General features: G+C 41.2%; 1 protein-coding gene across 4 annotated transcripts; it reads right to left on the bottom strand.

The window, feature by feature from the left end:
* Positions 1-593: 593 nt before the first annotated feature.
* fsd1l (fibronectin type III and SPRY domain containing 1-like) lies at positions 594-23,964 on the bottom strand. 4 transcript variants are annotated; one of them, XM_080419865.1, is made up of 15 exons: positions 23,823-23,964; positions 20,692-20,787; positions 20,133-20,264; positions 14,025-14,126; positions 13,214-13,236; positions 11,487-11,608; positions 10,804-11,019; positions 9,930-10,028; positions 8,671-8,800; positions 8,543-8,575; positions 5,539-5,645; positions 5,340-5,409; positions 4,842-5,026; positions 3,437-3,525; positions 594-3,201 (listed from the first exon to the last, which is right to left on the bottom strand). In XM_080419865.1, exons 1-15 carry the CDS (start codon positions 23,835-23,837, stop codon positions 3,079-3,081), a joined length of 1,542 nt encoding a protein of 513 aa, XP_080275991.1. In that variant the 5' UTR covers positions 23,838-23,964; the 3' UTR covers positions 594-3,078. The 4 variants fall into 4 exon arrangements, with proteins under 4 accessions (XP_080275991.1, XP_080275992.1, XP_080275993.1 ...); XM_080419866.1 differs by having other exon boundaries at positions 5,539-5,642; XM_080419867.1 differs by lacking the exon at positions 8,543-8,575.
* Positions 23,965-25,699: the final 1,735 nt, after the last annotated feature.

The raw sequence follows: 25,699 nt of genomic DNA, 5'->3' as shown, positions 1-25,699 counted from the left end.
ACCCTGACTGTCCTCAAAGTAGTCAATTTAAGTTGAAATACTCCAGCACTGACCTATAAGAGAATTGGGATTTGAACATGGAATCTCTACACTGAGAGTCTGATGCTTAGACCACCACACCATTACCGTGGAGGCACGTAGCAGAGATATCCTTCATTTGTATTTTAGCCCTCAGTAAAGTTAAGTTGACATACTCATACTCCAGCACTTTTTAATTTATTTCTGTGAAAGGTTAGCTAGACAGAGTTCTTTCAGAAATAACCCCCAATGCTTTGGAGTTGTTCTTTTGTATTTTAGCCTTGAAAATTCCAAAGTACTCCAACATTGAACTATAGTATAGGAGGACAGGGATTTGAACATGGAACGTCTGTGACAATAGTCCGATCATTGGACCCCTACAGTATCACTCAGTCACTCTCAGACTCAGTAGAGGTCTGTTAGTATTGTTGAAGCGTTCTTTTGTTTAAAAAGTGGTGATATAACTATCCATACAATATCAATACAGTACAAGACAAGTAAACATAGTACAGGAGACAGAACAATTACAGTAGAATATGAGAAATGACACCAGTGACAACTCACAGACAACTGAATGCCAGTTTTTCCAATTATTTTATTTTCAAAACAAAATTACATAGAAATACATATTTCTTGTTAATTCAAAGTAAAGCAGCTATAGTTTCTATCATACAGTAGTGTGCAAAAAAAATCATCATCAATCTAAGGATTTCTTAACATGGAGATTCAAGTGGGAATATTACATACATTAAAAAAATGATTTATGTTTCTTTCTAAACAGGGTAAAGAAGTGTCATGTAAGCACATTTCAGTATCTTATTTACAATATGTCTACTGACACTCCATTCAGTTCAAATAAAATATGCATAATAACATTTTTGATTTAGGTGAAATGGCAAGTCTTTCCATCATGTGGTTTGAGGTGCTACTATGTCTTTAATAGATTGGTGACTTCAGTTTTAGCCTTGATTTCAGATAAAAAAATATTTCTTATTTCATTGTAGCCTACCGTTTTGTTTTATTGACAAAAAAACACTGCTATGATTTATTTAGTTGATTGTCAAAAATGAATTGAAACCTTATAAATAATCTCTGTCCCTTGCGGTCTCTATTTTCTGAAATTCTCAGTGGATCAAAATGTTTCTAAATACTCTTTTCTTTTTTAAATTGACCCCATGAAAATGAATATATGAATTCTTCTGTATGAGACATTCCCACGTGAAAAGAAAACCTGAAACCAAGAAATGGTACCAAATAGATTGTGACTGTTCTATGTAAACATACAGACAGATTCGGCCGACATTATTGGTCATGCTCTTGTTCTTTCTTTAAACAGTGTTACCATCGACTTTATGATGTTTTGACTTTGGCGCCCCACTTAATTTCCTAGTGGCAGTGGGAACTGGAACAATTTAACTACAGGGGCGAAATCTTGGAAAGTAATCCAAAGAACACCTTTCCCCCTAATGCCAGCCGGAAACACAGGACCCCGACACATGAAATTGTATGGGAAACAGAAACATACCATCCACCCCCATAGAGACGTAAAACAAGGCTCCAAAAATCAACTCAGGAATAACACGTCCTAACTATAACACTGGGAAAACAGAGAAATGACAAGGAAGAACATAATGAGAGGCGGATGGATGAGAGTTAAAGGATGAAAATACAAAGATTGAAAGTAAAAAATAACGTAGATGAATGTTTTTCTCTTTGGGATTAAAGTAGCTAAAAGATTTCTTTCTCTCCTCTCAGTTAACTTGCTGATAATATATATATATATATATATATATATATATATATATATATATATATAATATGCAGGGCAGAAACCGTACAGTATCTCCATATTTCATCTTTTTATCATCATTCCATTATTTAGTTTTTTTCATATAAATGAATTACCCATTTTATACTTTTCATATCACAGTGTCACACAAAAGTAGCAAAAGTAAACGATATACAAGCCAACAACACGTGGTGATGTGACACGTTGTGAGCTTGTACATCTGCTATTTTCACTATTTTGTTTAAAATTGTCGCCTATAACGACATGCCCAAAACAGGGACAGGTTGGGGCAGGTGGAACGCGGTTAAGTCTGTCTGTGGGTTTTTATAAATACCAATGAAGAGGTATTAAGAAGAGCTTGTGACCAAATATAACTACATTGGATCCTGTGGAACACAGATTCTTTTTTGCGGTTCCTGAAAAGTAACGGTAAGTTGATCATACTTCAGCGTCACACAAAAGCATCAAAAGTAGCAGATCTACAAGCTCGAAATGTGGCACGAAGCGACGTGTTTTGAGCTTGTCGATCTGCTACTTTAGCTATTCTTTTATTTGAAACCTGAAAAGCAACACTTTTGGACAGACAGAGACGATATCTTTAGCTGCTATTGGAGTTGTTACCGATATGTAATATATTGTAAAGTGTATGAATTGAGTACAATGGACAACAATGGACAACAAGCCCCATGGGGCTTTCTGTGTCATCCTTTTTGCAGAGACTTTCTTTTACTATAATGGTATACTGTTCTTAAACATGTTAATGAAGTATTCAATTAATCAGTCAAAGAGGGGGGAGGAGAGAGAGAGAGAGAGAGAGACAAAGTTCATCTTGGGAGCTCCTTAAAGTTGCGTGACTTTGTTCGATGTGGCCCGGATTGTCCACCTCTGGTCCCATTGGCCAAAACGGGATGCAGTACCGTCCCAGACGTTGTAGCCCTGCCCGCTAGTAACTAATATTGCTTTCGATGGAGAATGGTAGCTGGCTTGATAGCTATTATTGCATATGAATAGAACGATAGCCATCCACATAGTTAAAAAGGGTTATTTTCCATTTTTCATGGTCATTGTTTTTTTCCTTTCTTCCTGCGGATATGTATTGTGATATAACCATTTCAAAAGATGATGCCAACAGCAGATTGGTCAAGCTGCGTCTTTCTGCTTCGCTGTTTTGGGGCTGTGGTCTGGTGCGGTTTTAGGGGTGTGTGTGTGGTCTGGTGGGGGTTTTAGGGGTGTGTGGTCTGGATGGGTTCCTTTGGAGGGGCCGTGGGGGGCTACTGTGGCATGCTGTTGAGGCTGCTGTTGGATCCGGTCAGTCCATTCTCTGTTTTCTGTAAGCTTTTCACCCCGCTGGGAACTTGGAGTCCAGTTAGCAATGCCAAACCGCCGAACCATACCTGCAACACAAACAAAGAAAAAATATTAATAAATTAATAAACACACACACACACACACACACACACACAAATGTACAAATACAAATACTTTTACAATAAATCATTAGCCGTACTATTATCTACCAATACTTTTACGAGAAATTATTTTTAAAAAATTGTTATTTTTACTGTTATACATTTACAAATATGTTTACAATATCTTTACAAAATATCAAAATAAAATGTATTAAGTGACCGTGAAGGCTGGAAGGAGAGGCTGGTTGAACTTGGCTTTAAACGAGTGAAGGAGTTGTTTGGTCTCAGCATTATAGAACGATAGAAGACCTGAGACAGAGAGAGACAGGGAGAGAAAGAGACAGACAGAGAGACAGGGAGAGAGAGAGCGAGAGACAGACAGACAGACAGAGACAGAGAGAGACATGTGTAGATTCTATTTTAATAAATGTTTAACATTTTTTAAATGTTTGTTCTGTATTTAATGTTTAATGTTCAATGTTAGTGTTCAGTTGAATAATTAATGTTAAATTCTCTGTTGAAATGAAAGACTGTTCAAAGTTTAATGTTTCAATTTTAGTAACTTTAGTTCAATGTTCAAAATTCAATATTTAACTCATTCCCTGCCTAAAACGTAAAAAACGTAATTATATCCAATTACCAATTCTGCCAAAAACGTAAAAAACGTAATTTAAATTTTTTAAATGTTTTAATTTTTTTTTCAAATTTGACCCAAAGACCAAGGAGATATGATTTTTCGAAGATCTAGACTACCATCCACTTCCTTGTTAACTTAAAACTTAAAAATTCTGTATCTCGGCTCCTGAGTACTTTTTTTTTTTTCAATGAAAAATCTCTGGCAGTGGGCAAACGCGGCCAGAAATAGTTCAGGCAGTGAATGAGTTAATGTGTGGTTTGACCATGATACTGTCATGTCAGTATCATGGTTAGTATCATGTCGGTATCAATAATATCATGTCAGTATCATGGTCAGTATCATGGTTAGTATCATGTCGGTATCAATAATATCATGTCAGTATTATGGTCAGTATCATGGTCAGTATCATGGCGGTATCATGGTTAGTATCATGTCGGTATCATGGTCAGTATCATGTTAGTATCATGGTTAGTATCATGGTTAGTATCATGTTAGAATCATGGTCAGTATCATGGTTAGTATCATGTCAGTATCATGTTAGTATCATGTTAGAATCATGGTCAGTATCATGGTTAGTATCATGTCGGTATCAATAATATCATGTCAGTATTATGGTCAGTATCATGGTCAGTATCATGGCGGTATCATGGTTAGTATCATGTTAGAATCATGGTCAGTATCATGGTTAGTATCATGTCGGTATCATGGTCAGTATCATGTTAGTATCATGGTTAGTATCATGGTCAGTATCATGTTAGTATCATGGTCAGTATCATGTTAGTATCATGGTCAGTATCATGTCACAGGGCTGTGATAGGGCCTGTCACATCAGGCCCTATCACAGCCCTGTGTGACAGTCAGGAATGGTAACATGTTACCATGGTAACATGACAGGGCCATGACAGCCCTGTCATTCAGTGCTGCGAGATGGGCCTGACGTGACAGGGCCTGATAATTCTCCTTAATCATAGCAGGTTTTTTTTTTTACCGCTGTCCACGTCGCAGTAGATTCCAATTTGCTCTGGGACAGCTGAGACATCCAGACTCTTGGTCTTGTTGTTGTGTTTGGCGGCGAGGCTCGTCTGTAGCCATTGGTTGACATGGATACACCACGCCCCACCGCTCTTCCCCAACTGGTCGAACTTGCCTAGGCTCCGGTAGGCCACACCCACACTGCAACCAGATCACAAAACATTTTTGTTGTGGGGGGAAAACGATGGACGAGGAAGAAGACACGAGCACACACACAAGAAGAAACAGAAACAGAAACACACACACACACACACACACACACACACACACACACACACACCCACACACACCCCCACACACACACACACACACACACACACACACACACACAAATAATAGTTGTAGCATAGTAGAAGAAGTAGTAGTAGTAGTAGTACTACAGTAGTAGTAGTAGTATATTATTACTATAGTACTAGTAGTAGTAGTAGTAGTAGTAGTAGTATTGTGGTAGTACCTGTAGGACTTGCAGTCCTTATGAGGACGAACCTCCCAGTAATGCTGACCACAGTCTATACTGGTATCTCCTGGAATGGCAGAGAAACATAGTCAGAACAAACTATGGTGTGGAGATCGAGAGAGACAGACAGACAGACAGACAGACAGACAGACAAACCATCACCAACTGACTGACTGATAAGGTTTCCCCTTCATACCGAGGACTGTGTACGACTCTCCTGTGAAGCGATCACGGGCACCACCTCCTCCTCTCGTTGCTGGCGAACGTGTCACTGCCGTCCTCTTGGGTGATGGGGTCCCGCTTCTTGCCCAGGGGTGGGGGGTGGGGTTTGGAATGGGTCAAAAGGTCAGAAGTTAGCATGTGATAGGGTGTCTTGAGGCCCAGGTGCCTTGGACTTTTAAAACCTTTTTCTTTTTTTTCTTTTTTTTTTTTTGCAAGTCAAGTAAACTGAAAAGAAAAAATGGAAAGAAGTGTAAAAAAAATAAAAATACATTCCTCTCACAAGCAATGCTAATATGCTACGATGCTAATATCAGTAATGCTAATAAGCCACAATTTGGAGGGATGAGGAAAGAAATGTTAGCCCTTGGCTAACAAAAACGCACATAATACATAAAAGTGTGTTAAGCAAGTGTTAAACATCAAAGCTTTAAACGTTAAGAGCGAAACGTTAAACATCAAGCATTAAACGTTAAGCTTGAAACAACTGTCGCCTTGAGTCACAAATCAATTATTCTTTATTAATTTAATACAACATTTTTGTATTTATTTTTTATTCATATGCAAATAGAAATGTCATAAATAAATGTTTTATTGTAGTTTCACGTTTGTATTTATTATTTATTATTATATTTTATTTCATTATTATTATTCATTTCAGGGTTTTTTTATCTAATCATTTCATTAATCCAAAAAAGCGGGAACCATTAAAGAAAAAACAAAGAAAGAAAAGTGATGCTTTTTGTTTTTTTGGAATCTTTTGTCCTTCTTTTCTCTTCTCCCTTTCATCCTTTTGTGTGTGTGTATAAGCCCTTAAACCCCAAGCTGATGTCGGCCAGTTGTCACTGAAGGGTGTCTGTGGCAGACAAACGAGTGAGTGCGGTGTGTCCGACATTAGTCAGGATTGATCACCTGACCTGCTGAATTGGTGGCAATGTTTGTAAGGAGCGGAGAGCTCTGTTTGGCTGTTCAGCCCGGCCAAATCAGAGCATATGAAGACATGAACAGCAGAGAGAGAGTGAGAGAGAGAGAAAGAGACGTACTTCAAGGTCGCAAGATTTTATGGAACACACTTATTTCTTGCAAACAATGTCACGATTGATAAGATGACAGACAAAATCATTTTATTTGTAATGGTGGACATGTTCCGAGTTTTGTTCCAATATGGTCTGGGACGCGGCCGCAGAACAACGCCTGCCCCAACAGTCTGAGCGGTGTGTTTGAGCAACTTTTAAACGTGAGACGTCACCCAATTTGATCACTCAAAGTATTCGCAATTAGGCACGATAATACAGCTTGGTGTGTAGAAAGAACCCCAAAATAAACAAATCAACCAAATTGCTGGATTTAAACTGGATTAAAATTTATGATTTTTTTTACTTTTAGATATTTTGACTATTTGATTCCATGTCCACAAACATCAAGAGTCGATCCCCTTCTGGAGGTTCTGTACACGAGATTGTGGTTGGACTTATTCATCAGCTTTACAAATGTCCCGGTCCATCTGAGAACCTAGACCCCTCACCTTCAACCTATTTCCACAAATCAACAGCTTCCTAGATCCAAATACGAGATTGGTCCTCTCTAACCCTAAGGTAAAGTGGGGAACATAGAACACCGGGAACATAGAACCCGGGGAACATAGGGATGGCCCCCTTTTCTGGGGGTTAGTCTAATCTGGGGAGGGTTCTCAGTCGGTTTCTAATTTGTATGTCACTGAAAAAGTGAAAATGTCAATGTTCGGCTCGGAGAACAGGCCTCAAAACGTGCCTCTGGCTGATGATGGTGTATAGCGCAAGAGTGGCAAACCTGGGCCTCTGTCTGTTCTCCCTCAAGAGATCTCATTCGCCAGGATCGTGGGATGCCAGGGGGGTCTTCACAACCTGGTTCCAAGACTGAGCCCAAATAGTTTTTCTCTCAATTTAGTTGTTATGCCAATTCGCCCTATGTGTATAGTCCTGGTCACTTCTGACCAATACTTTTTGTTCATGTGAAGGATATAGACAACCACAGCGGTGTTTAGTGACTCACAATGTCAAACATTTACAAAGACGCGACCCGATCATCCGGCTTTTTGAAACATGGCTTCAGCTAAAAGATAAAAGAATGACAAAACCGCATAGCAGCTACATTAAAGGAACCCCTGGGGCCACTCCCTCGGTAACCTCACCTCTGTGTACATTCGATTTACTCGTTTGTTGTATTTGCCACTGAATGGCGGAAAGCACTCACTTGGAGACGGCCGCATTCATCTGCTCTCAGTCAGAATAAAAAGGCTGCCTGAGGCGTGTTTTTGTTCGCGGACAGATCTCGCCCCCAGGCAAAGTAAAGGAACACTGTGAGACACCTGTCGATCACTCAGCAGGAAAAGGCTCCAGGGTCCTCCACTATATCATTCCCATACCCTTGGAGGGGGAGCTACCGTCGGTGTGTACAAAAATACTCTTATTATAATATTCTTTATTGTGTGGCATCTAGGGTCTGTGTGTGTGTATCTGTGTGTGTGTGTGTGTGTGTGTGTGTGTGTGTGTGTGTGTGTGTGTGTGTGTGTGTGTGTGTGTGTGTGTGTGTGTGTGTGTGTGTGTGTGTCTGTCTGACTGTAAATCTCGCAAACCACTGAACAGATCAGCGCCAAATCTACTGAGCACACTGCCAGTAAGGCAAGGAAATAAGTCCCTGAATATTTTCGCAACATTTATCACCCATCTTGTTGGGTGGTATTTGAACAATGTGAAATGCGAACGTGAAATGCGACTGCTAAGGAGTTTCACGAACGGACGAGCAATACGTATATAATATCAGAGTCCAAGACTCGTTCCAATGGTGCTGTCCAATCATGAGCACGAACGGAGGAGATGAGGTCAAGCCCAAACAGGTTCCTTTAATGTATTGTGAAATACCACCACGTCACATGCTAGCTAGAGGGCTAAGAAAGGTCAGGGGCCACACCAGAGGTCACACTAAGGTTCTAAAGGGTTCACCTGGACGTGTTCTTCAGATTGGTAAGGAGGGCGCTGTTCAGGGACAAACAGAATGAAGACGTCAAATGTCAACAAGGAAACAAGAGTGACTAAATGAGGGAAGACTTCTTTCAAGGAAAGCGACTCACCTGCCCTTGTTCTCTTTGCCTTTGACCTTTCCCTCCTGACCCTTCACCCCCTGGGAGTCCCACTCCACGGAGGAGCCCTCGACCTTCAGGTTGACGTGGCTGGATGAGGCGTCGAAGACGAAGTTGAGTGCTGTGTGACGGAGAGACAGAAAACAAGGAATTTGAATCACAAAAAGTGGATCTAAAGTGCGATTCCTTATTGTTGCGTTCACACGCATCTTACAAACGCAAAAGAAAAGAACTTTAAAGCACTGTCAATGTTGACTTCTCTTAATACAATTTTGCTAAACTAATCAATTCCAGCATCTGATCAAGCACATAGTGCTTTAGTGCTTTCACAAGCACCACAGAGAGGTCTTACAAACACACCTTGGAGACTTGAATTCATGAATATTTTTTAGTTTTTGTCGCATTCCTTAGCCAATAATTTGATGGCCAGCGGACCAGTAGGCAGTGGTTCCGGTAGGAGACACAAAGGAGACTCTTTGTGTCTCCTACCGGAACGGCTGCCGGTCATTATTGGCTTAGGAATGCGACAAAAACAAAAGAATATCCAACAATTCAAGTCTCCATGGGGTGACTAATCGATAGGAAAAAAAAGTCATTTTGTGGGTGATCTATCCCTTTAAGAGCAAATAACTTTCAAGCACCATAAACATTGACCTCACTTAATCAAATGTACTGTATCTATTCTAAATTGTTCAATTCCAACATTTTGTTTAAGCACATTCAAGAACTGACAGGCGCTTTCACAACTTAAAGCACCTGGCATAGTGGTTTTCAACCATTTCATATCCAGGTCCATTATTTATTCGGCATTTGAGCCACGGACCACCGTTTGATGAGATTTAGCCTCTCAGACCCAAAACTTCGAATATTTTGTTATCGTTGGATAAGATTTTGTCAAAATAGCAATCCTCTAATTGTGTAGACGTCTTGTAAATTAAGTAACGCATATATTTAACAATAATTTAACTCTTGAGAGTGTAAAATGAAACCAAATGGACCTGCTCTCATTTTACGTTCTCAAGAGTTAAGAACTATAAGGGTCCATCTGGTTACCAACTCTCCATCATTTAGCTGGGGACCACCTGGAAACTCCCCAAGGACCACTGGTGGTCCCCGGACCACTGGTTGAAAACCCCTGCCGTATATAACAGCAAAGTGCAGTTCAAGCACAAGCACCATCAAGCACTTCCGAGAACACTTCCAAGCACTTTCAAGCAACAACGAAAAAGAAAAAAAGAACTAGAGCCGACCTCTGGTTTCCAAGGTAACAGGGTCAGAGTAGTCGCCGGCTGCTGCCTTGTTCCGTGCTCGGACTCGAAAGTTCATGTAGTGGGAATCGAACTTGAGACCTGGAGAGAGAGAGAGGGAGAGAGACATTCACATATTTGTCATATTTATATGCGTTTATTTATCATGTCGTCTCTGTCGGGTGGAAACCGACAGAAAAACTGCTAGTTTTCAGGATTCAAATTCAAAAATAGCAAAAGCAGCAGAACTACTAGCTCAAAACGCGTCGCATCTGCTACTTTTGACGCTTCTGTGGGGACGCTGTAGTATGATCAAGTAGGGCAGTGGTTTTCAACCATTTTCATATCAAGGCCCATTATTTATTCGGCATTTGAGCCACGGACCACCGTTTGATGAGATTTAGACTCTCTGACCCAAGACTTAGAATATTTTGTTATCTTTGGACACGATTATGTCCACAATTCCATCCATGTTGTATTTTGTATTTTGTATTTTTTGTTGGTACCATTAGGAGAGATAACAGGCAAACGTTGATCAAAATAACAATTCTTTAATTAAGTCATGCAGATGTTTAACAATAATTCAACTCTTGAGAGCGTAAAATGAAACCAAATGGACCCGTAGGGGTCCATTTGGTTTCATTTTACGCACTCAAGACTTAAAAGAGCTAATAAGGGTCCATTTAGTTACCAACTCTCCGTCATTTAGCTGGGGACCACCTGGAACCCCCTCACGGACCACTGGTGGTCCCCGGACCACTGGTTGAGAACCACTGAAGTAGGGCATTAATTTAAGAAAAAACTACGTTTCTGCCAGACAGCAACGATACGTATGTATATGTATCATATTTGTATGTATATGTTTATACACTATTACCTGTTAGTGAGTGCTGAGTGGTCCTGATGTCCTCTATCGTCTCCCAGGGCTTCTGGTCTCGGACTCGTGCGAGCCCTTCGTGGTCCGTCTTGCGGTATTCCAGCTCATACTGGTCCACCTTGCTCTCGTCGCCACCGGGGGGCGATCGCCAGGCAACCGTTACCATGTTGTCGCTCACGACACACTCTGAAAGGTCTATCTCTGGAGCTCTGGGAACTGGGACAGAAAGACAAAGCTTTTGAAACAATAATAATAGAGGGAAATGAAGTCACAGCAGAAGACATTCCTATCATTTATATATTTGATTCATTCAATATTTACTTGACTAAAAGTATAAAAATGTACTTAAAGTACCAAAAATAAAAGTACACAGTATGCAGAATGTCCCATTTCACAAGTCAAAAAAAAAATCATTTGAAAATAGCAGATCTACAAGCTCACAATGCATCGCATCGCGACGCATTGTGATCTTGTAGATCGGCTATTTTCAAATGGCCGAAATGTGTATAGGACTGAAGTGGTTAATGTATGTTTTGTAATAATAATCAAAATCTACAACAAACAAATAAATGTAGTGGAGTAAAAGTAAAAATGTGTGTGGGGAGGAAATAATAATTGGCAGAACGACAAAATTGGGTGAGAAAAAAATGGGGGTAAAAAAGCTAATAAATAATAGTAAATACCAGGTAGAAAATGGAGACCCTGCAGAAGTCGTTGTTCTATTCTGAAATCTACTGTGAGGTGACTGAGACTCGCAGAAGCCGTCGGCCTCATTGTCAAACGGAAGGCGGGCGCCATGGTAACCCTGTTGAATAAATCCAATAGATTTGAATGCAATAAAGCAGAGTAGAATGTAATGGGATAGAATAGAGTGGAGCAGAATGGACAAGTACAGTAGAATAACAGTAGAACTGAACACAATAGATTTGAACAGACTATAGTATAATAGAAGAAAATTGAATATAAAAGAGTATAATAAACTAGTCAAACAGGATCATGTATAATAGAACACACACACTATAGTAGAAATTAATATAGCAGTGGTTCTCAAAATGGTCCGGGGACCTCTAGGGATCCTTGTGGGGTACAGTAGTATCAGATACAGTAGTATCACAATCGGATTAACCCTATATATACATGGGCTATTTGAAAATAGCCGATTTGCAAGCTCACAACGCATCACAATGTGGCCCGTTGTGAGCTAAAAATCTTGAAATAAATCATGGTCCCTGGCACAAAATATTTTCAGATGGGGGTCCACGGCCAAATGCGTATACATTTGGGGGTCCTTGATATGAAAACCTTTGAGAACCACTGGAGTATGATATAATTAAATAGAGTATAACTCCTAATATATTAGAATAAAACAGCATATAGTAGAATAGAATAGTCTAACAGAAAACTACCATACAATAAAACTGAATATAATTGCGTCAAATAGAATCACTGGAATGTAATAGAACAGAAATAGAACAGAAGGGTAAAAGAAGGATAAGAGAATAAAACAGAATAGAATAAGAGTAACACAAAATAGATTAGCATGCTCTGTAGCTAGCCAGTTAGCACCACAGCAAAAGCTAGCAGCCCCCTAATGCCACATGCATGGGCATTTGCATGCACAAAGCAAAATTACACTTTGTATTTATGTATGTATATGTGAAAGTATGTATACACATATACATATATCTGTATATGTGTATTTTCTTTTAAACAAATTTGACAATACAATGTATTCCTAAGATATTTTCAAAAATATATTTTTGTGGTCGTGTTCATTATATTTCTTATATAATAATAATAATCATTATTATTATTTTGCTCAAATTATTTCTTGATTTAACGTGATACTATAATGTTATTATAAACAAACATAATTGGTCAATAATGGATTATGGTTTATAACGATATCGAAGTGCACTCTCACTATTCTGTAAGACGTTTGGTACATAGGATTTAAAACACAAAAGAAAGATGTAGGAAAAAACTAATAAGGATGGAGTGAAATAGGTTAGCATTTAAACTCAACAAGACAATGTAAACCAACAAAACAAAAACAAATTAGTAAACAAATTAGTAAACTCAACAAAACTACAAAAGTCCAAAAGGTTGGAAATAAATCAATCAATCAATCAACAAATAAATGCGTCTTTTCCCTGGCTTCGAACACAAGCGCTTTTGTTCGTACATTTTCTCAAAATGTAAAATCAGTACCGGTGGGATTTTGGGTGGGAAATGGGAGAATAGAAAGGCATCTAGTGGCCGCCATGGATCTTTGTTACCACAAAACCTCAAAAATGGGCTGATGATCAGCATCTACTGAATACTTCTGTCCGGGGGCCGACCTGGAAACTACGACACAACTTCTACCAGCAAGAGAGAGACAAGAAGTATTCAAAAGGAGATACCGTACCTATCTTTGATCTGCCTCGCAGCCTTGGGGAAGAAGAAGAAGAAGAAGAAGGAGAAGAAAGAGGAAAGATTGCACAAAAAGAAAAAGAGAGAAAAGTAAATTGTTGTTAGTAGACAGAAAGTGAGTAGTTATTTTAAAAAAAAGTTACAGTCACAGCAGGGATCGATGCGGATCACCATGGATCCCCGTCGTCAAACCCCGCATTCCGGATGAGCCCCCGACTGTACCCACCTCGGGATTCGAACCCCAGGGGCTCTCCTGGGCTTTAGAAGTTTGTGGCATTTTGTTATTTTCTGGAGTGCGCACTTCCTCTCTTTCGTGAAATGTGGACATTTACATTTTATACCGCGCTCTTCCTTCACGATGCACAGACTTGTGCATTTTAATTCTGGGAGTGTGCTCCCAGAATTAAAATCGTACAATTCAGGGCGAACGATTATCCGTCATCGACCTGTCATCTTACGAACAAAGCCGAATCAATCAATGCAGTCAAATTAACTAAATTGAGAAGAAAGGAGATAGGGGGAGAGGGCATAAGGGGATAGAGATAAACAGAGAGAGAGAGAAGATAGAGGGGAGATGGAGAGGGGGAGAGAGAGGGAAGAGTGCAGCCATCGCTGTGGAGGGTGAAAGGTTAGCGCTAGCGGTGTTAGCATTCGGTGGAAATCAAAAGGACAAAAATCAAGAAAGTCTCATTGGCCGAGAGACACATCTGCGGCCGTTGAACCGATGAGACAGAAGGCTTATTCGAAATCGATCAGAGGATCTCATCTTTTCCAATCGACCCGGATTCATAAAAGGATCTATAGACCTGGGAGAAGTCCTCTTCGTCTTTCAAGAGGAGGGTGCCATTGGCGAAGTTCAGCAGCTCCTCGGAAGAATCCAGTGCCGCTCTGCTCTGCGCCAGCTGCTTCTACGGAGATTAAAACACACCAACAGTCAGTAAACCATTCAGCGAAACAGTATACAAGTCAGCAAACCAGTCAGAACTCAAGCCCTGGATCGACGGCACTATTATAGCCCCGTTGAACAAGAAGACACGAAGATGGCTATCGTTGCACGTGGCACTGCAGGCTTTACAGAAGGAGTTAAAAAGGCTCAGTGGGCCAAGGAATGTTACAAGGACAGACCAGAGGGCAGGCTATAGGCCAGGAACTTCAGAGCGGTACTGTAGGTGTGCACTCTGGAAATCGTGCTCTGCTCAGGCACACGCTGCCTTTAAACTATTTGGCCAGTAGCTCCGCACCCCACTGGGAGGTGCTCTGACGCAGGGAATGGCTGGTTTACAGTAAACCAGTAAATGAGAGTCAGAACTACAGCAGCTCCCCACACAACTCCAGAGCTGCTCTCTGCACTGTGCCAGCTGCTTTTACGGACAGGAAACCCACCGACAGTCAGTAAAGCAAGCAGTCAGTCGACTAGTAACCCGGTCAGTCAACTAGAAAGGTGCGCTCAGTAGAGTGCAAATCTCTACTAGGAGACATGCCCTAATAATAGGAATGAATGCAGTTGGGATGTCTACCTACAAACATTAAAGAGTAGTGCGAAACTGCGAATGTGATTAGCATCTTTACTGTCTTAAATAGCAAATGTTTTGATTGATTGAATATTTTATAAGACAGAAATGTAAAAGCAGCACCAGTACAGTCAAACACTTTGTAAAAGGACAACACCAAAAAGGTCCTTGCGGTCTTGTTTCCATTGGGGTCCTAGGTATTCAATTCATCAACATATGAAATAGCACCAAACATTCAATATCATCACAATATAAAACACTATTATGTACAGAGTAGGGGGGAAAAGGGGGGGGGCTGAGGGAATGGGGGAATTAGGTAATGGGGTAACGAAAGGGGGGGGGGGGGGTCGCCCTAAGGGAGAAGTGATAACTACCTCCCCCTTTGGCCTCCTGAAAGGTGGATTTTCAGGGCTGTTTTAAAGGAACTGTTGCATTTTTTTATAGCACCTTTCTCCACGCTCCATGTGCATTACATTCACCCACTGACACATCAACCACACATTCACACACCGATGACGGAGGCAACCATACTAGGCACAAACCTGGAGCAGTTAGAGGTTCAGTGTCTTCTCAAGGACACTTCGAAACGAAGCCAGGAGGAGCCTGGGATCGAACTGTGAACCTTCCGATTCCCAATCGGCCGCTCTACCTCCTGAGCAGGAGTGGTTGCTCCTCCCTCTCTTTGGCATACACATTCATTCATCTGTCTACCTGTCCATCTTGATCTCAAGATTGCTGTGATTCAATGTTCCGCATTATCTGCAACGTCTGATCGTTGATTCCTTGTGTTAATTATGTTTGTATTACCAGTAAGTTAATCAAAGGTTGTGTTTGAAATATAAGTGTTGGGCTTTCACGCAGAGATTATGCACTCACAGGGAGAGAGAGAAAGAGAGAGAGAGAGAGAGAGAGCGAGAGAGAGACAGACAGAGAGACCAGGAAAGAGACCTCAGATTGTGAGTGTGTGTGTGTGTGTCTGTGTGTGTGTGTGTGTGTGTGTGTGTGTGTGTGGGGGTGTGTGTGTGTGTGTGTGTGTGTGTGTGTGTGTGTGTGTGTGTGTGTGTGTGTGTGTGTGTGAATCAACAAGAGATAGAGAGATAGAGAAAAGAGACAGATTGGTCTCTCAACTCATAAACCATAATGACAAAATTATTTAACGTTGAATTCAAGTAGGGATATCCTGATTGAATAACCCAAAACATGTTAGCAACTATACATGATTCACACGTATAGGTGTGAGGGCCAGCGGCCCAAACCTCTAGTCTAGTTCTTTAAAAGGGGCAAAAGACTGCCTTAGAACAGCTCAGACTTCAGTAGTTGAATGTGTGCAGACATTAAGACTCTTGAGATTTGGGGTGACGAATGAAAATATTGCTTATTAATCTCACGTCAGAATCTGTTATTAGCTAGTACTGGTACTTCTCATAAGCCTGCAGGGACAGGAGTGTTGCAATTGTCTAGTTAATAGTCTAGATCAAGGGTTCCCAAATTTTTCAGACCGCGACCCCCCAAAATAATCATACTGGGGGACCCCCCACCCTGACACTTGAAATTGTATAGGCATTACATTTAGTTTGACTCGGAAAACAATGTTGCACATTAAGCTAATCATCTGGGGACCCCCCAAAATAATTTGGGGACCCCCAGCTTGGGAACCACTGGTCTAGATCAGTGGTTATCAAACCTTTAAGTCATGTGCAGTACCTCCTGAGACTTTCCTGCTGAGCCCCAGCACCACTGGGTATAAATAAATAAAAAAAGTTTTCTTTTTTTATCTTCTTAAATTGAGCATAGATTAGCATAGATTGTTACAGAGGGCATCAGCTGATGCGAGGTTACACCATGTGTGCGTGTGCATGCATGCGAGAGAGACAGAGAGAGAGGGCGAAATGACAACGAGAGCGCATGAGATGAAGCGAGAGAAAACTTCCATCACAATACATCTAATCATTGTCTGGGGGGAAAATATAACAAGCAACTCGCTGATTCAAGGTTGCAATTTTGTGGCTTTTGCATGGCAGCAACCTGTGCACCTTGCATGCACTCAATAATCTGCAAAATAATTTGTTTAAAATTTAAACCAGAGTTTCTTTGCTTTAACATTCATGGATCGTGTAGGCGGGATTGTGTTCCAGCAAAATGTAACGGCCCTGCGTGATTCATACACTGTCAGCGACAGTTATTGTGAGCCTAATGAGCCGCGTTGCAACGTGCAACAGAATCGCAAAAGCTGTGGTTTGCAACGTTATAAAACACCACACCAAGCCACTGAGCTGCAACAGACTGCCGTTTCCACAGCAAACATCAACGCAATGAGCGGAGATTGTTTACTGAGCATGTCAACCTATTACATTGTATACATACATAGAAATATTTAATACATAGGCCTACGCTCTCCCTGCCTTTGTCTCATTCACTCGCTCTCTTTTTCTCGTCCTCTTGCAAGCTGGTGGGTGACGGACTCACATATCACTAGACTGTGTGCAATTTGTGTGTGTGTGTGTGTGTGTGTGTGTGTGTGTGTGTGTGTGTGTGTGTGTGTATGTGTGGGGGGGGGGGGGGGTGACATGTGTATAAAGTTACAATGGCAGCTTGGTGTGAGCAATGTGTTTGTGTGATCATAAATACATAGCAACATGCTGCTTCTGATTTGACAAGCTGAATTTCTTGCGACTCAATCAGCAGGCATCACATGACCTGGCAAAGTGGCAATTACAGACTGCTGCTAGGATTTTCCTCTGCAATGTTCTGCAACGGTTTTGTTGCGTCACAAATAATCGGTCTGAACTAGGCTTACATGATCATATCATTTTGTTGTTACACTAGGATTTGCGCCTTTATTTTTGGAAACAAGACTACAGTCAGCTATTCAACATGACCACTTGGGAAGGTAAATCACAGATTTATTTCACATACTCCCCTAGATCTATCCACGTACCCCTTGGGTGTACGTACCCTACTACTAGCTGGTCTAGATCCTATCCTAATGATGGACAGACACCTGACTGGCTAGTTCCCGTCCATAGCCTTGCCGGACTAGCCAAGAGGGAGGATTTCTCTAGGGTTATTCATTCACAAAATTGACAACGTACGTTGTCATTGCAACAGACACATGCATGCGCATGCGCGCACACAAACACACACGCACACACACACACACACACACACACACAGTCACTTTAGAGCGTGCACAAAACCACAGACTTGCATGTACTGTAAGTAGAGGTTTATAACCTTGGAGTGAGAACATACCTACGGCACCTTCACCTAAAGTGCTAGGACCTACGAACAAACAAACTGTTCCTTCTCTTCTCTTTCTCCTTCTGCTAGAAGACATACTGTATATGTGTTTCTATATATGTATTATGTCTCTCACACACACACACACACACACACACACACACACACACACACACACACACACACACACACACACACACACACACACACACACACACACACACACACACACACACACACACACACACACACACACACTGTCAACACTCAGTGAACAAGTACCAGTTTTGTAAACCATCATCAACCACCATCATCCCTTCCCACTTGCCCCCCCCCCTTCTTTCTATAGGAATAACGTTAAGATGGGAACGATGTACGAAAGCTAATTTCACCCACTTTTTTACTTTGTAAACCTGTGATGTGACAATAAACCTGATTCTGATCCAGTAACCAGTACGTCACTCAGTCCGTAAAACAATCCAAACCAATAAGGGGTCAGTTAAACCAGTTAACCAGTAACTAATGAGAAAACCATTCCAAATCAGTAACCAGACAATAAAACTGAAACCAGTCAGTCAGTCAACAACAGTAAGTAAGCACAAGTAACCCAGATTGTTGTAAACCGAACACAAGGAACAAGTCAGCAAACCGTTTTAGGGTGAAGTTGCCTTTAGACATTTATTTGGAGGCTGGTCGGCCTGCCAGGCTATGCAAGTATCCAGTGGTGGAAAGTAACTAAGTACATTTACTCAAGTACTATACTTAAGTAAAGTTTTGGGGTATTTTTACTGGAGTATTTCCAATTTTCAACACTTTTTCTTCCACTCCACTATATCTCAGAGGCAAATATTGTACTTTTTACTCCACTACAATCATTTGAAAACTTTAGTTACTTTGCCGATATAAATTATTATATTATAAAACATACATTAACCACTTTAGCCCTATTTTATACATAGGCTATTTGAAAATAGCAGATCAACAAGCTCACAACGCGCCGCATCGCGACGCGTTGTGAGCTTGTAGATCTGCTATTTTCAAACATTTTAGTACTTTTACTTTTGGTACTTTAAGTATATTTTCATGCCAATAGTAAATGCTTTTGTACTTGTACTCAAGTAACATTTTGAGCACAGGCCTTTTACTTGTAACAGAGTATTTTTTATATTGTGGTATCGCTACTTTCACTTAAGTAAAATATCTGAGTACTTCTTCCACCACTGCAAGTATCACCCTTGAGCACGACCAATCAAATCGTGAGCTGGAGCACAATCGATCAGATCACATGGGATCAAGAATTCTAGCATTCAGAGTGCCAACCTTGGATGGTTACCCAATCACCATGGGTACTGAGCCCTGGAGGTGCAGGCAGTAGAGGCACAGACCATATAATGCTCCTTGTGAGCTGTGCTGTGTACCCAAGTTGAAATCTGATTCTCATCTTTTGCATTCAAGAACTGAAATAAAAAGGGATGGTTTTACAAAAAATGCATGACTATTTAAGTCAGTGGTTCTCAACCTTTTCAGGCCGCGACACCCCCAAAATAATCATATTTGAACTGGTGACCCCCCCCACCCACCCTGACTAGCACTTGGAATTGTAGGCATTACATTTAGTTTGATTCGGTTCCACAGATAAATATTGTGAAAATAGCAGATCTAACACCAAGGTGTTGTGAGCTTGTAGATTGGCTATTTTCAAAGAATTTGCCTCTTTCTTGTATTATTTGACTACTTGGCCAATGTTTGACCAGTTTTTATAGTATAGTTTGTTGATCACTTTTGCAGTCATTTTTTCTGAGGTATTAAAAAGGTCTTAAAAGTCCTTAAATTGTCACTTCACTGTGATCTGGGAACCCTCCCCAACATCATATGGGGACCCCCCTGGGGGTCCCGACCCACAGGTTGAGAACCACTGATTTAAGTCACGTAAAACCTAGGCAGGCGCACCAAGTGAGTGCTCGTGTGGAGCGGTGTGATGCCTGTCGACTCAGAACCTTCTCAGCTGCATACCGATAGGTGGGAATCAGCCTCCCAAGTCCACATCTAAAGGCTACTTCACCCTGGACCAAGTAAACCGGTCCAAATCAGTAACCAGTCGTAAACAACAATTGAACCGAACCGGGTCAGTAAACCAATCCAAACGAGCTTACGTAAGCTTACCTGTAGTTCCTGTTCCTTTCTGGTGTGATCTTGTCGGATGGCGTCGCTCATGTTCGCCTTCATCTCCGCCAGAACGCAAAACAAGGAGTCAAACTCCTCCTCCAGATCTCTGGTTACTTCAGACGAATTCACCTGGTATGACAGAAAGTTACTGGTTTCCGATCCTACCAGGATCTCTAGTAATGCTGTCTAGTGCTGTTGGTATTCTTTCCTACCAGGACCCACGATAGTACTGTGGGTTTTCTATCCTACCAGGACTTCTAGTACTGCAGGTTTTCTATCCTACCAGGTTCTATCGTACTGTTGGATTCCTATCCTACAAGGACCTCTAGTACTGCTGGTTTTATATCCTACCAGGACCTCTAGTACTGCTGGTTTTCTATCCTACCTGGACCTCTAATACTGCTGGTTTTATATCCTACCAGGACCTCTAGTACTGCTGGTTTTCTATCTTACCAGGACCTCTAGTACTGCTGGTTTTATATCCTACCAGGACCTCTAGTACTGCTGGTTTTATATCCTACCAGGACCTCTAGTACTGCTGGTTTTATGTGCTCACCTGCAGTGCAGACAACGTATCACTCAGCGTCTCCATGAAGTTATGCAGCTCGTCATTCTTATTGGCCAACGTCGCTATAATCCTCTGCAGGGCCTCCTGGGAAGCACACGCACACACATACACACAAACAATTAGCATAAAATAGAAACAAATAGAAGCAATTTAAGAGCAGACAGATATGAGTAACTATATACATGAGCACAGAAGTCATGATGCATCGTGGGTAACATTCTGACCTGATTCTCCAGGGCGTATGAGTCACACACACACACACACACACACACACACACACACACACACACACACACACACACACACACACACACAAAATCTCTTAAGGTTGACTTCCCAACTAGGCCAGAGAACAAGTTACAACATATTACGGCGTGCTGCTGTTATCACTAGTAATACTACTACTACTATTACTACTATTAGTATTAATACCACTGCTTAGGGCTGCCACCATTACACATTTAAGTTGACGATTAATTGTCACTCAAATAGTTGCGATTAACAATTTAATTAGAAATTATTGACATATTTAATCATTTTGATTAATGTAAAAATAGCAGATATAGATGACCTACAAGCTCACAACGCATCACAAAGTGACACGTTGTAGATCTGCTATTTCTGCTTTTTTTGTAATATTTCAAAATGCGTGAAAATCTTTCAACATGGAAACGATTATGACGATTTTGCAAAAATAATTGCGATTATCTCAAATAATTGTGATTGGACGATTATGTAATAATTGTGACAGGCCTACTACTGCTACTGCTATTTCTACTACCACAGCTGCTATAACTGAATCAAATGTTAGGTTATAGTATTATTATTGGCCAGTCAAGTTGTTCCACTGCATTACGGTGTGTTCATGTACACACGTCTTCTACTGACCCACTATACCTACAGCCCAATCATTCTGCTGCTGCAAGAGTCAGGTGTCTGTAACACAATATCTGTGTGTGTGTGCGCGTGTGAGTGTGTGTGTGTGTGTGTGTGTGTGTGTGTTGTAAGTCGAGCTTAAAAGCTACTGTTTCTAAACCTGAGGGTTTGGGCTGACTTCACAGCAGCCACCTACTACTACTAATACTAGAAGTACTGTACTTGTAGTAGTAGCAGCAATAGTAGCCGTAATCGACTATAGTATTCCGAGTAGTATGGTAACATTATTAAAATGGTATTACTACTAGTAGTTCAGCTGATGGACAGATCCACTTTCAGTGGGACAGAACGAGAGGAAGAACGAGAGAATGAACAGAGATGACCTCTCCCTCCCCTCCTCTCCTAATCCTTTGTTCCATTCTATTCTTCCGTTCTTTTCATTCCCTCTCTCTCTCTCTTTCCTTCCATGTCCACACACTGACCTCCATGCCTACACACACACACACACACCCCACCCTGCAGCCACCTCTACAGGCCTATACGGAGCACCTTCTATTCTCTGGGGCCGGCCGGCACACCTCAGTGGTGGGGGATGGACCTTCCAGTGAAGTGGTCCTCAACCTTATTCATTTGAAGGACCCCCAGTCCGGGCACCTATAGGCTGCAATGCAGCCTGACAGCGCGTCGCCGGTTCAAACCCCGATCCCGGCGACCTTTGCTGCGTGTCACTCCCCATATCTCTCTCCCCATTTCCTGCCAATCTACTATACTATCAATAAAGGCAGAAAAGGCCCAAAAAAAATACCTTAAAAAAAAAAACAGAAGGTCCAAGCGTTCGATTCCCGGCCACGGACATGTGTCGAGGTGTCCCTGAGCAAGACACTTAACCCTAACTGTTCCCCCCCTGCGTTCAAGTCTGACCACTTGGGCAGCAATCAGTTGGTCTAATTATTATTATTGTATGAGTTATAGAGAAGAACCCCAAGGGTCCCATGAGCCTGGTGGCCCCCGGACATGTTGATAGTGCTCCTGCAGAATCAGGCACTGCTAAACCCATTCATGATAAAAAATGTACATCAGGTCATGCAAATGACCAGTTTAATGTAATATACTAGGACTACTGCTATTACTTCCATTTCTACTGTGTGTGTGTGTGTGTGTGTGTGTGTGTGTGTGTGTGTGTGTGTGTGTGTGTGTGTGTGTGTGTGTGTGTGTGTAATCCTATGGATTACATAAGAGTTAATCTGGCAGCTAACTATACCGGTTAGTATATGTACACAAACTGTATAGTACATGTGTGCGTTTGCATCTGTGTGTGACTGTGCAAACAATGCTTATAGGCACATTGACATGTGCAGGTGTAAGCCAATTAAGGCAAGCACGTTTGTTTATTTGTACTATTAGCACATTTAAACAACGAGGCCATTCAATGTGTACATTGTGAGCTTGTCAATCGGCTGTTTCCAGAGAAAGCTTTCCCCACAATAACAGAAAACTGAACAGATACTAGTATTGAGCCCTGAGGAACTCCGGGCGGCTACCCATATGGGGTTTAAGCGGTTAACCTATAGAGCATAAATATTGGTAGTAGCCTGGTAATAACTAAGTTAGCAGATCGACAAGCTCACAACGCCACACAGAAATGTGAGAGCTTTCCCCAAAATAACAGAACACAGAACAGATACTAGTATTGAGCCCTGAGGGACTCCGGCTAGTGGCTACCCATATGGTGTTTAAGTGGTTTTTAAGCATAAATATATGGTAGCCTAGTAATAAGTTACACTAGTAATATAGTATAGTAGTAGCAGCAGCAAGTGGTGGTAGTAGTTCTAGTAGTAACGTTACTACTACTAAAAGTAATAGGTTAATACTAAAAGTAGCGTACATTAACTAATGTCTCTAAGGCTCTCTGCAGCAGCAGGTGCAGTTTAATTTTATAGCGACACTTCCGGGCGCGCGAGACGTAAATAGAACCTTGTCATCATTTATTACTCTTTATCGCTACATCATCGTATCATCGCGAGAGCAACGACACGAGAAACGCGAAACATACGTTATTTCTTTAACTTATATCGTGACATTCATGACATTCTCTCTCTCTTGCTTCTCAGCCTATCTTGCTCTCTCTCTCTCTCTCTCTCGCGCTCGCTCCCTTGGTCGGTCGGTGTCTCTCTCTCTCTCGCTCTCTCGCTCTCTCTCTCGCTCTCTCGCTCACTCACTCACTCACTCACTCACTCTCTTACCTTCTGCGCGTCCATTCTCTCTTTCCTTCTGTCGGAGGACTTTTTTCTTCGAAATGTTTATAGAGAACGAAGTATGAACGACAGACGAGAGAAATATCCCTCCGCCCCGCCCACTTCCTTCTGCTTCTGCCCGGTGGACTGAAGTCTATCCGCGCATGCGCGGTGGGTCCAGGGGCTCCGTGCCGTGCCGTTCCGTTCCGTTCCGGTCAATGGGGACGCGCGCGCGCTGCGTTCAAGGTGCGCCTGTGAAATGGAATATAAATACAAATACACCGTGACAGACTAGTGCCCGTTATGATGAGAGTACTGTACTGGGGCATCCCACCACCTGAGTCTTCAGTTCAGGTCTTGAAGATGTAGTTTCTGTTTCTGGAGAGATGGGGAGACGGAGAGACCCTTCAACAAACAGTCAATACAATACATACTTATAGGACCACTATTTGGAACAAGTCCCCTGGACTTTTTGTGTTATCCTTTTAGACAAAATGTATAGCAATACATAGGACCACAATGGAAACAAGCCCCCAGGGACTTTTTTGTATATCCTTTTGGTTTTACCCCAAATGTCTGACCTGTGCTGTTTATATTTCTGTCTAATAAAGTATTCAACATTCAAAGCAATGATTACTATCAGAATACAGAGCTCAGCTTTGATTAGCTTTTTTTTAAATGTAGGCTTACACACAACGTATTAATATCTACACAGCTTATTGTAAAATGCAAATCATGCATTATGTAATAAGCCGAACACAGAAAGATACACTCATCTTATTTGTGTGTCACAAAGTGAACACGTTTTATTGTGAAACAGCATAGATTCATAATCAGAAATAAAATTTTAAAAAAAACATTGAAAAATCTAAAATGATGATTACGGCACATTCAGATATTCACACACGAGCGCGCACACATGCACACTCTGAATTGATTATAAGGTCATCTGGGAATCGCTGATTTGCACCAACACAGTATAAACATATAGACATACATACGATAAAAATAAAAGTAGTATAACAATAAAAGAAAGATAAGAGAGTAAATATTACAGTGCAGCGGCAAACAAAAGGTTTTTAACCGTGATTTAAAAGCACCGGGTGTTGCAGCAGACCTGCAGTTTTCTGGGTGTTAGTTCCCAGATATGTGGTACTTAAGAAAAATGAACGCCGTCTTCTCCACGTTTAGTTCTGTCACCTGTCCCAGATAACGTGAGAGGCCTGGATGATATGGCTCAAGATCAGAGATGACTTTTGGCCACAAACCATTCAAAGCTTTAGAAACCAACAGTAATAGTTTGGATTAAATGATTTGACATAGAGCTGAGTCAAGTGTAAAAATCGATGAACTAAAGTGATATGCTCTACTTTCTTGGCATTAGTAAGGACTCGAGCAGCAGCGTCTGAATCAACAGTGGTGGATAGTAACTAGTACATTTACTTAAGTACTGTAATTTTGAGGTATTTGTACTTTACTTGAGTATTTCCAATTTCTAATACTTTTACTTCTACTCCATTACATCTCAGAGGCAAATATTGTACTTTTAATCCACTACAATTATTTGAAAACTTTAGTTACAGTACAGTTACTTTGTAGATTTTGACTACTATTACAAAACATACATTACCCACTTCTGCCCTATATATATTTCGGCTCACAACACGTCGCATCTCGACGCGTTGTGAGCTTGTAAATACTCAAGTAAATTTTGAATTCCAGACTTTTACTTGTAACAGAGTATGTCTACATTGCAGTATTGATACTTTTACTCAAGTAGAACATTTGAGTACTTTTACCACCACTGTGAATCAACGATCAATTGTTTACGAGAGACGTGTAAAGACACCATTATTACAGTAGCCAAGCCTACTGAAGATGAATGA

Source organism: Gymnoscopelus braueri (genome assembly GCF_963280865.1).
Source record: "Gymnoscopelus braueri genome assembly, chromosome: 22".
Classification (NCBI taxonomy): Eukaryota; Metazoa; Chordata; class Actinopteri; order Myctophiformes; family Myctophidae; genus Gymnoscopelus; species Gymnoscopelus braueri.
This window is presented reverse-complemented; position numbering and strand designations above follow the sequence as displayed.

Excerpts from the sequence above, each read along its gene's own strand:
- fsd1l (XM_080419865.1), bottom strand. Across the intron at positions 20,265-20,691 it reads ATACGTTGTCTGCACTGCAG|GTGAATTCGTCTGAAGTAAC; the intron begins GTGAGCACATAA and ends CTGTCATACCAG. Across the intron at positions 3,202-3,436 it reads CTCTCCTTCCAGCCTTCACG|GTATGGTTCGGCGGTTTGGC; the intron begins GTCACTTAATAC and ends TTTGTGTTGCAG.